Source organism: Aquarana catesbeiana, linkage group LG02 (genome assembly GCF_042186555.1).
Source record: "Aquarana catesbeiana isolate 2022-GZ linkage group LG02, ASM4218655v1, whole genome shotgun sequence".
Taxonomy (NCBI): domain Eukaryota; kingdom Metazoa; phylum Chordata; class Amphibia; order Anura; family Ranidae; genus Aquarana; species Aquarana catesbeiana.
In genome coordinates, this window is record NC_133325.1 from 747,124,438 (window position 1) to 747,136,471 (window position 12,034).

General features: G+C 41.5%; 1 protein-coding gene across 2 annotated transcripts in view; it reads right to left on the reverse strand.

The window, feature by feature from the left end:
• Positions 1-12,034, reverse strand: part of LTN1 (listerin E3 ubiquitin protein ligase 1) — a 160,428-nt gene that overhangs the window by 33,873 nt on the left and 114,521 nt on the right. For both annotated transcript variants that reach the window (XR_012241792.1, XM_073617090.1), the window contains exons 24-25: positions 7,495-7,560; positions 907-1,093 (exon numbers count right to left, since the gene is read on the reverse strand). Coding sequence is in view for 1 of the 2 variants with exons in the window: in XM_073617090.1 (XP_073473191.1) it covers positions 907-1,093; positions 7,495-7,560 (253 nt within the window). In the remaining variant the exon portion in view is untranslated. The remainder of the gene's footprint in view (positions 1-906; positions 1,094-7,494; positions 7,561-12,034) is intronic.

Consider the following 12,034-nt stretch of genomic DNA (forward strand, 5'->3'; position numbering starts at 1 on the left):
ACTGGTAGGACATCTTTTGTGAGACCTGGGGATCCTGGCACCATTTTGTGTACAATGACGCCTACCTCCGGGGAGGTTTCGCAGTCTGGCTGACCTCCAGGATTTAGTTTTACTTCCTGGGAGGGAGGCACTACCTGTCTACTCCCTTTCTCTCTGTTCTTGATATTGTTCCTCTCTCGCACTAGAGATACCTGATCCCCTAACCCTCTTCCCTTCTGACTGCCCCCCTTCTCCATATACCTGGCTCAGTTATGGGCTGTATTATTTAGATTTATGAATCTATATCTTGGGTCTCCTATGTAGTTGCTTGTATGCCTTCCCGGCTCTACGCACTGACAACTATTTTCAAAACCGTGCTATTTCTTTGTGACCACCCATACTATGTATTGCTGGGCCTGTTGATATGTAGATCTAATTGTGTGATCCTTTTTGCTACTTGATTATATTATATGTTTCTGTTGCTTACTCTGGCTGTAAAACAATTTCCTTGGAAAAATAAAGGAATTACAAAAAAATCTCTCAGAAGCAAAAGAATTAAATTGGCAGTGTAGCTCTAACCTAAAGATGACTGCAGTCTGCTTAAGCAACTACTGTACATATCACAAGGACCTGTTTGGCTACAAATTGACATGAATTTAGTAAATATTAAGATGATTGCACAATTGTAAAATTCAAACTTGTATGGCCATCACCAAATTACAGTTTTGGCCAAGTTGGCCTTTGATATGTTAGTGACACATAAGGCAATAATGCCATTCGGCCGTGGAGATTTTATAAGCACATGATACTAAAAATAAGGCATGTTTATGGCTTGAATCTGATCGCAGAACACATACCTGTGACTAATTTAGGATACACAGAATATACTAAGGACTAAAGTCAATAGAGACAAGAATAATAACATACTTGAGATGATGCAGCCTTGAAGAACATTAGTATGAGTTTCCATGTCAGGAGATAGCCCAGAACAAAGCAGAACTCTTCCTGTAATGGCTGGATTACAGCAAACTCTCCCACTGGAATTCCTTGTAGAAGATTTTCTACTAAATCCTCCAGGACAGCCAGGACGGACATGAGAGCCACAGGTGGAGATCTACAAACAAGCATCAGGAGAGTAAGTAGACAGAAGAGAGGAGATTCTGCCTGATAATTACTATAAACCTCATATAAAATTAATGGAAGAGAAAGTAAAGGTGTCAACAATTAAAACAAAGAAAAAAAAAAAAAAAAACAGTTAACCTTAAAGTAACAGCAAGGCTCTCATCTTGCAAGTGCAAAGCTCGCATACTCAAGCACCTGACAGCCACTGGAGCAGAGATGGCACTCTGAACTGTACCCAAAAACTTCACTTATATTAAGGCCTTTAGTCTGCACAATCTGCAGACTAACAATGCACCATGCTGGAGTAATGTTAATATATGTTATTTTTTGGAACTAGGAGCAGTGCAGGCAGCTAGCCCTGAGAATACGCTGTCACTGCAAATGCTGATCTCTCTAAAAAGAACCACTCTGACTGGATCCCAAAACATGCAACCACTATGACTGCCAATCATGGTGATCACAAGAGTTTGCTTAACAAACATTGTGTCCCCCCCCCCCCTCCCAAGAACCGTCATTGTGCCATGCAGAAGCTACCTTTTTTTCTATAGTCCATCATGAGATGGGTGAGTACCATCATCCATGTTTCAGGAAGGGTAATGAACATTGCAAATGAAGGATACTGCTATAAAAGCACAATAGCAGAAATTAGATTAGTGCTCTGTGCCTGACAGCTAATCGTTCGACTCAGCCGGTGTAAAGTCAGGCGGGAGCATGGTTATTTTATGAATGCATATGGATTTCCAGGGAGTAAAGCTGAAAGGGAGAGCTTAAAGCTGGGCCATTCATTATACAAGTTCTTTCCTCCGACCACGGGTTGAAGGAAAGAAGATTGCTCAACTCACCCATCAACACAGTCAGTGGTGATGGAGAAATGCCTCTTGCTGCGCTATTGTATTCTGACAGTAGGAGGTTTCCCCGGCATACAAAATAATGATCGCTGATGCTGGCTATAGCCTATGACAGTGATTATATGAAAAAAAAACCCGTCAGGCTGGTTTTAATTAATCCGATCGATAGATCGACTTCAATTCAACCAGCCTGCCGACAGATGGCTCACAATTTGGCCAGTTTCTGCTAAGCTGGCTGAAGTTTAATATATCTATGGCTGGCTTAAAGTGGAGTAAAATAAAACTAACTGCCATTTTTTTTTTTTTTACCAACCCTTCCCAAATTTGGCAGCAAAAAGGTAAGATATATATTTATATTTATTTATTTATTATACCTGACAATTTTTCTATGTACTAAGTTTATATAGCTGGAAAATAAATACTAGTTAGTTCTATTTTCATGCAAGGTTCACTTTAAAGGGCTGTTAACAGCCTTTTATGGTACCCTGCTAGGCTGCTACCATACTATATTACAATTGAAACTGTGGCTTGAAATAACAATATGGCAATTTTATGGGTTTTTAAAGTATCTGTAAGTTTACTTTAAACTGAATGCTTCTTTAGCAAAGAAAAGAAAATCCAAACGAGCCAGTTGGTTTAGGGTAATAAAAGAGTTACACGTCATCTTAAACTAAATGGAAATCCTGTGCAGATTTTCCCCCTGTGGCTGATGATGATCAGAGGAACAACACTCTGGCACCTTGTATAGATGAAGAAGAAATTCCATATGATTAACAGGCACACGCTGGGAACATAACTCTAAGCAATAAACGCCTTTCACATTTACTTAATCAAAAGCAAATTACTTATCTTACTTTAGGTATTCATTTACTTTTGCTGCTAGTTTTTTTTTTAGGCCAGTGTTTTTCCCAGCTACATCATCCCACCAATTCACAGTACAAGGTGACACATCATTCACTCTTGCTTCCAACACTCATCTATGAGTCACGGTTGAGTGGGGAAGTTCTTCGGCAAACCACATCAACCGTAACAAAAAAAGGAGCAAACTCATCAATTTTATCTGGCCCAGTTTTTCTGGTTTCCAATTCTGGTTCAGTTTTTCCCTTTTCTACATCTTTATGTATGAATTCCCAAAATCCCCTTCACAATAGAAATCAGGCTGAAAATGTAAATCTCCATCACTGTGAGCCAATGAGGCTATAATGCAAAATGCTGTCATTCTAAACCCATTTCTGTCACTCTGAGCTTTGTATCTGAACTCCACGGAGTTAAGACACAAATGTACATTTCAGGACAGGATGGACAAATACAAATCTGGAAAACAAAACCGTTCCCATACATGTATTTCATGAGTGTATTTAGCTTTTTCTCTGGAGTTAAGCCTTAAAGGAGTGGTAAAGGCAGAAGGCTTTTAATCTTAATGCATTAAGATAAAAAAACCTTCCGTGTGTAGCAGCTGCCCCAGCAACCCCTAATTACCTGAGTCCCATCTCTTTCCACCGATGTCCACAAGTGTCTTAGCCATCTGGGACTCGCCACTTGATTGGCTGAGACACAGCAGTGGCGCCATTGGCTCCCGCGCTGTCAATCAAAGTCAATTAGCCAATCAGGGGAGAGACGGGGCAGGGCCGGGTCAGGGCTCAGAATGGACACAGGGAGCTGCGACTTGGCTCGGGTGCCCCCATAGCAAGCTGCTAGCTGTGGGGGCACTCAACAGGAGGGAAGGACCAGGACCCTAGAAGAGGAGGATCCAAGCTGCTCTGTGCAAAACCAACTGCACAGGGCAGGCAAGTATAACATGTTTGTCATGTATTTTTTTTTTTTTTTTAAAGGAGACTTTACAATCACTTTAAAAGAGAATTTTGGGAATAGTACAAAATAAACAAACAATCATAACCACCTAGATGGCTGCAGCACCGATCCCAGCTGTAGCTGTTTCTCGCTGGCTCTACATCGAGAACTGAGCGATCAAAGACCACGGATTGCTCAATTTACTGTATTCAGCAAGCAGAGAGCCAGTCTCTGGCTTTCTGCTCTGCCCCTCCAGCGCTCACTGGAGCACCGGGCTGTGCAGGGCACAGGAGTGGCTGGCTCAGTCTCCCAGCGGCTCACTGAGCAGGTCCAGGCCGGTCCAGGCATCTGGTTTGATCCCAACTAATTTGGGATCTTTCCAGAGTCTGGACTCGCTGAGTGACGGGTCACAGGAGTGCAGAAAGAAGTGCACTCCTGTGATCCATAACAGAAGTGGGGCAAAAATAGCTTTGGCCATACATCTCCTTTAAATTTGAACTTCAGGCAACCAGCTGAATATATTAGAATTAATGAAGATCCTTTATCACAAAATAACATGCTTCTGCACAGTGCTGGAATTTCTTTTTGCAAGATTTGGGATCCATAGGTTTCTCAGGATCCTGTAGTGAGGCTAGTGACATAATCAGCACCTACAGTACAGGAAGCAGCTGGATGTTGAGGTGTGAGGCAAGTCATTTTCTTGCAATGTGTTTGGCTTTAATGGAGCATTTTGCTCTAAAATAGGCTAACTTTGCATTTTTTTATGAGGTTCTCTTCAAATCCCAATCAAAGGTCATACAGAAAACTGCACCCATGATTTCCAGGTGCAGCAAAATTACAGCTTTCCAATTTCTTAGCAGTCACACCTCTGTGCAGTAACGTGCAGGCAAAGTAAATGCCCACTGCTGAAGAAGCCTGAAATTAGCTGGTTGCAGAAGCTCTTTGTCTGAAGAAGCAAAATAGCTGCTTCCACAGAGAAAGTAGTGGCCCGGTCCACAGATTACTGGCCAGAGACAATATTAGTGGCAATGCGGTGTCTGTACATGGATATGAAAGTTAACATATGGAAAAGAGGTTTTTTTTTCTGCACCCTGAAGTCATAATTGCGGTTTCTTTTAAGGCTCCATGTACACTGGAGCTCAAAAAAAGCTTTTTTTTTTGGCCGCCAGATTGCTGGCAGAAAACACTGGTTGAAAAACACGCTTTTAACAGCGTTTTGTACTAGTGTTTATGCGCGTTTTTTAGTGTTAGCGTTTAAGGGCGTTTTTAATAAAAATACACAGAGGACACTCCAAAATTCCCACAATGCATTAAAAAAATTGAACGCAGAACGCTAATTAACGCACATTTATGCAAGTTTATGAGCATTAATGCGCTTTTCCCAGGGGTTAGCATTTTTTGTGGTCAGAAAAATGACACTTTGAACACGATTTTATGGCATTCAGAGAACAGCCCATAAACTCCACTGCTGATAAAAGCTAAAAAACGTCCATGAATGCATGGACACATAGGATAACAGAGTGGAGTTTATGGGCTGTTAAAAAAAAAACGCCCAAACTCCAAAAAAATGGCCGTTAATGAGCTCCAGTGTGCATGGAGCCTTAGACTTCAACTGAGTCTTTTAAAGTATATACCAAAAGGAGAAAAGAGAAAGCGGGACTTTAATGAGACGTGTCAACGCATAAATATTAATAAATTGGCCAGGCACATATAGAGTTGGCCTATATCCAATATAAGTATAATCCGGACATAAATATTCTATAACCAGGGAAACACTGGGCGTAATCACAAAGGATTTACAGCAATATTCGTATAAAACATCGTTTAATACTTCATTAGACATAAAGAGAATTGTTAAAAATCAATCAATCAAGGGTATGGTGGATACAAAGCGTATACAGTTACAGTACAGGTAGTTGTTAGATTGTAGGCATCCTTAAGTTGTTAACTCTATGCGTTTCTTGGCTTACAACCAATCATCAGGAGTTCAGATGCATAATAACTAGAAAATAATAAAGCAGCCATTAATCTAATGATTGACATAAACATATCGAGAAAGCAAAGACTACAATAGTACTCACAAGTAAAATGGATAGATGATAAAATGAGAAGGTGGTCCGGCCCGCAAAGTCTCACCCGAGGTTGAGGCAAGGACCATCAAAACCAGGACACCCCACACAGTATGGCCCAACGAGAGAGGGGAACCTGGCAAGCGCATGTGGAGTGCTATGGGGGGAGAAAAAGAAAACCATCCATGAATAAACAGATGAAAGTGATTGGGGGGTATAACAGAAAACGTGGAACACAAGAGGGAAGTGCCCCCAATCACTTTCATCTGTTTATTCATGGATGGTTTTCCCACTTCACTCTCACTTCCACTCATATTTCTTTTTCTCCCCCCATAGCACTCCACATGCGCTTGCCAGGTTCCCCTCTCTCGTTGGGCCATACTGTGTGGGGTGTCCTGGTTTTGATGGCAGCCTCCTCCCCCTTTGGGGTTTACCTCCGGGGGGCTGGTCCTTGCCTCAACCCCGGGTGAGACTTTGCGGGCCAGACCACCTTCTCATTTTATCATCTATCCATTTTACTTGTGAGTACTATTGTAGTCTTTGCTTTCTCGATATGTTTATGTCAATCATTAGATTAATGGCTGCTTTATTATTTTCTAGTTATTATGCATCTGAACTCCTGATGATTGGTTGTAAGCCAAGAAACGCGTAGAGTTAACAACTTAGGGATGCCTACAATCTAACAACTACCTGTACTGTAACTGTATACGCTTTGTATCCACCATACCCTTGATTGATTGATTTTTAACAATTCTCTTTATGTCTAATGAAGTATTAAACGATGTGTTATACGAATATTGCTGTAAATCCTTTGTGATTACACCCAGTGTTTCCCTGGTTATAGAATATTTATGTCCGTATTATACTTATATTGGATACAGGCCAACTCTATATGTGCCTGGCCAATTTATTAATATTTATGCGTTGACACGTCTCATTAAAGTCCCGCTTTCTCTTTTCTCCTTTTGGTATTACTAATTGGGATGGAGACATGTCAGTGTTCATAATGTTGGTATGGACAGGTCACAAACCCCCCCCCCTTATGTGCATCTTTTAAAGTATATGTCAAGCCAAAAACTTTTTAGTTTTGGATATAGTAGGGAAGGATTTGAACTTCTTATGAGTCTTTATTTCTTTTTGGGGCTCCATTAGAGGGATTTACCCTTACTTCCTGTTCAGATTTCCTTATGGGTAGAACTGAGAACTGAAGTACTGAGATCTCACTGTTGAAATCACTGAAAAAAAAAACAAAAAAAGTAACCTGACTAAAGCCTTGTACAAACGGGCCAAAATTGTCCAGTTAATCACGAGTCGGCTGACTTTCAGCCCATCTATACATATGTCTGTTCTACAGACCGTGCATGCTGGAAAACCAGCACCCAACCCACATCTGATCAACGCTGCCAGCCAATGGCTGCCAGCACTGATCAGTGTGTTCTGGCAGGGCAGAGGGGAGGGGCAGTCCCCCTGTCAGAACACAAAGGCACAGCTGGGAAGATCGCCACATTAACACCTAGTGTGTGTACCAGGCTTAAGTGGTCTAATCCAACGGCATGATCTTAAACAGGGATTTTAAGAAGAATGGTTTTCTAAACAAAAAAAAAGGCTGTCAATCCAAGATCATAAAATCTTCCTGGCTTATTAAAATATAAACAGGCTATCACTGGATGAATTTTAAGACTTACAAAACAGGCTCCTCTTCTTCATCACATTTAAGATCTTCATCAAAAACAGGCAAATCGACCATAATTCTGTAAATAAATGCAGACAGATCTGTTATATCTGCTCAAACAATTTGCAGGACAATATTAAAGTGTTAGTTCGCCTTTACAGAAAAAAAAAAAAAGTAAAAGAAAACAACGGAAACCATCCCTCCCTCCCAGTCCCTGTTGTACTTGCCTGTCAGCACCCCAGCAGCCAGTCCAGCAGTTGGAGGATTTTAAATCCCCTCTTTTCTCCATGCAGCACTAATGGAAGAAACCAGATAAATTCACCGTGACGACACTGACTAATAAGAATCAATCTGGTCAGTTCTGGAAGCGCTGCATTGAGAAGGGGGATTAGAACAGAGATTTCAAATCCCTGGACCACTGGCCAGGCTGTATGGGTACTGACAGTTCAGCAACCACAGATGAAGTACACAGGGGACAAGGGGGGAGGGGGAGGGTGTCTGGGGTTAGTTCATCTTTACATTTTTTTCTGTAGGGCCTCTTGCACACGATACTCCTGTTTGAGAATCTACTTTTTTAGAAGTTTTTTTTCTCGTGCATATGCGTTCGCGCGCATTTTTGCGCATGCGCGGAAGCTTGTTCTTGGATTGACAATGCCAATGGAGAAATCTGTGTGCATTTGCACGAATGCACACAAACGTGCAAGAACACGCGCACGAGGCATAAATCACTGACCAAAAAATGCAGATTTTTCTCATTTTTTTTTTTTTTTACTGAATACACGGTGCTTGTTTACACGCCTGTGTGCATAGGTACATTACAATAAATGGGCTGTATTTTAGCACAGTAGAAAACTATGTTGTACTGAGCATTTTCAAGCTGCAGTGTGCAAGAGGCCTAAGAGTGAGCTAACTCTACGTATTTTAAAACACATGTGATGTCTAGCCTGTCACTCAACTAATGCAGAGCCTGTCTAGTACTAGCAGCTTGTAATCTTTAGTGGTCGTGAGTGCAGGTAGTACCGAGCTTAGCAGTTATGACTCCTGCTGCAAAATGATTGAGTCAAACAGGAATCTGGAGGAGGTGCCTTCCTTGATGTTCTGACTTCTTGTCTGCAGTTACAGAGCACTGGCCTGGGCCCATGGCAGCCCTTATAGCTCAGGGAAGGAAAAGGCAGAAGAAATAGGCAAGATTTGCAAAGTTCTTTGTTATCAGTAATGTAAAAGAGCTGATGTTGGCAGTTGTTTCATTGCCGACAGCTATGTCTCATCAGTGTTAGGTGGAAAGTAAATATATGTGGATACGTTGTAGCCAACTGCAGCCCTCAGAACAATTACAGGGGTACATTTACTAAAACTGAAGAGTGCAAAGTCTGGTGAAGCTGTGCATTGTAGCCAATCAGCTTCTGACTTCAGCTTGTTTAGTTATGCTTTGACAAAAAAAAAAAACTGGAAGCCGATTGGTTTCTATGCAGAGCTGCACCAGATTTTGCCGATTTTAGTAAATCAACTCCACAGTATATCTTTATATATCGTAGGGGTCCAAGTCAGGCCACTTAGGACAAAGTGACAGTGTCTGCGTAAAGACCCACCTCCCCAAGATCACTTTATATTAAACCTCCAGCATGCCTCCTTCTGTGTCCATTGCAAATAACTGATGCCTTAAAGGTATGGGGTGCATGTGACTTGCTACCAAAATGCAGTCAAGCCTAAGGTCCAATTGGCAGGCCTTAAAAATTGTCACATGACAGAAGGGGTGACCTCACCACTTCCCAAGGTCTGATATCAAGTGACACCAGGCTGCAACTAACGAAGAAGAACTAGGGGAGCAGTAGAGAGATGAATATGAAGTGGTCAACATGTAGGCTGTACATAAACACTGTCACTTTGAAAGGGCAAAATGACAGGGTCTCTAAAGTTTTATCAACTCTTGTTCAAAGGATTACTAAGACCACGTCAAGCTCTCTGTTCTTTCGGAAAGGGAGGACAGCAATAGACGTCCCCATGGTTCTCCTTTAACCCAGTCTTGGAGCTAGACTAGACCCCTAAATGACAAGCGCACAGAAGGAGATGCTACCTTTGCGACCTCTGTTTGCAATACAGCTGCTAGTGGTCAAATCTGATGCATATACTGGAAAAAAAAAATCCTTTTATACCAAACATTACATCATTTTCATTTCATAACATGAAGAAACATTCGTCATGGCTTTACTGAAAAAACAAAGAATCCATCTTCAATATGTCTAAAGAAGGAGATCCCTGAGATGGGACTGCATTACCAAGCATAGAGTGTTCCCCCATAAATGGAGACTAATGTCAGGTAAATTTATGTCTTTGAAGTGGAGATTTTCCCACAGGGATCTCCAGTAACATCTGTTGCCAGTTTCCTACAGCTGTTGACAATTTCCATATTTCTTTCAACAATCATCCCGCTCTGTCAGGATGGCGAGTATTTGATCTGTTCCCGGAAATGCTTTTACGTAAACATTCCACCCAAAATCAATGAAGTAATATTTTTTATCCATTTTAAAACAATAGGTTATATAGCAGCCATCCTAAAAAATGTGGGTCATGGATATATGCCCTTACAGGCTCACCTGACACCTTGTGTTTGCACAGTACTGAAGGTACAATCAGAGAAGAAATTTCAAGTGGACCTTTTAGAAGCAACACAGAAGAGCCGACCTTCCACTAGATCATTCTTTTCTTTCAATAAACTTTACTCCATGCGTACAATGTATTCCACTTGACACCCCCTACTAGACCCAGCTCCTCCTCCTTTGAGACATTTCACACCAGAAGAAGCTTCATCATCCTTAGCGATTAAGCCCTTTCCAGGATGAATGCATCAGAGTGGAAGCAGGGTCTAACAAGTGGTGTCATGCAAAATGTACTGAAAATAAAAAAGATCTAGCAGAGGTGTGGCTTTTTGGCCAAAAGATGGATCCAATATGGCCAATGCACCAAAGAGGCAGGTGATAAGGCCACAGCGGTATCTGAAATTGTTTCTGAGAGCCTACAAGCAACTCTAGTGCATTAAAAAGTTTCTGACAAGTCACAATATACAGCAAATGCAAACATTTTTCAAAAAGCTCCATCTTTTATCATGAAGAGCTGGCCTTGATCTCTAGTCAAGTGACTTTGCTGAGATGATGTCATCAGTCTGCGGCAAGCAGGAGGAAACATTTCCTTGTTTTCCTCTCCCCCAGTTATCAGACTACAGCACAGTAACTTTGTAGCAAGTCATAAGGCAAGAAGTTGAAGCAGTGGTTAAAGTGGAACTTCAGTCATTTTTCCATGTTTCCACCTAATAAATCTTCTGCCCTTGTTGTTTTAACTTTGGATAGTAAAACTTTTTTTCTGCCAGTAAATACCTTATATAACCCACTTCCTGTTTCTTGTCTGGTAAAAAGCCTAGGCTTATGACATCATGCACAGCTCTCTCTCTCACTCGTATGAGAGTTTGCCAGGAAGGGAGGGGGAATGAGTCATAAGAGGGCCAATGAGCGCTGCAGGGTTGCAGAGCTGGAGGTGTGCCTCTGTGTAAATCCAGAAAGTGAACAGGCAGCAGCTTCAGCTGCCCACAGTTAAAATGGATGCAGCCAGACTCAGTGAAACGAGATTTCTGCAGCATATTTGGCAAGTACAGAATCACATTATATATAAAATAATGTGCAAAGTGGTTGGAGGGAAGCTTCAGAGTGGCAAAGATGTTTTTATTGCAAATTATGTGAGCAGACTGCAATTCCTCTTTAAGTACTTAGCATGCACTTAACAATATCTGGGGCTAGATCCACTTTAAGAGGCAAATCCAGACAAAAATGAAATGTGAGATTTGGGTGGTTGCTGGGGAATGACTCACTAAGTTGTCCACATCCATCTCTCGGGATCTGCAGTTATGAGGTTGCTATTCTGGAGTTTCACGATCAAGCCATGGTTATGAAGACTCGGAGGGGGGCAAGCAATTAGTTTTACTTCTCCTTCACACTCCTAGTGGTAAATGAAGGGAAGCCCCAGCAGAGATTCTACCATAATACAGTGAAATAAAAAGTATTTGATCCCCTGCTGATTTTGTACGTTTGCCTGCTAACAAAGAAATGATCAGTCTATAATTTTAATGGTAGGTTTATTTTAACAGTAAAAGACAGAACGACAAAAATATCCAGAAAAACGCATTTCAAAAAAGTTATAAATTGATTTGCATTTTAATGAGTGAAATATGTATTTGATCCCCTATCAATCAGCAAGATTTCTAGCTCCCAGGTGTCTACTATACAGGCAACAAGCTGAGATTAGGAGCACTCCCTTAAAGGGAGTGCCCCTAATCTCAGCTTGTTACTTGTATAAAAAAGACCTGTTCACAGAAGCAATCAATCAGATTCCAATGTCTCCACCATGGCCAAGACCAAAGAGTTGTCCAAGGATGTCAGGGACAAGATTGTAGACCTACACAAGGCTGGAATGGGCTACAAGACCATCGCCAATCGGCTTGGTGAGAGGGTGACAACAGTTGGTGCGATTATTCACAAATGGAAGAAACACAAAATAACTGGCGA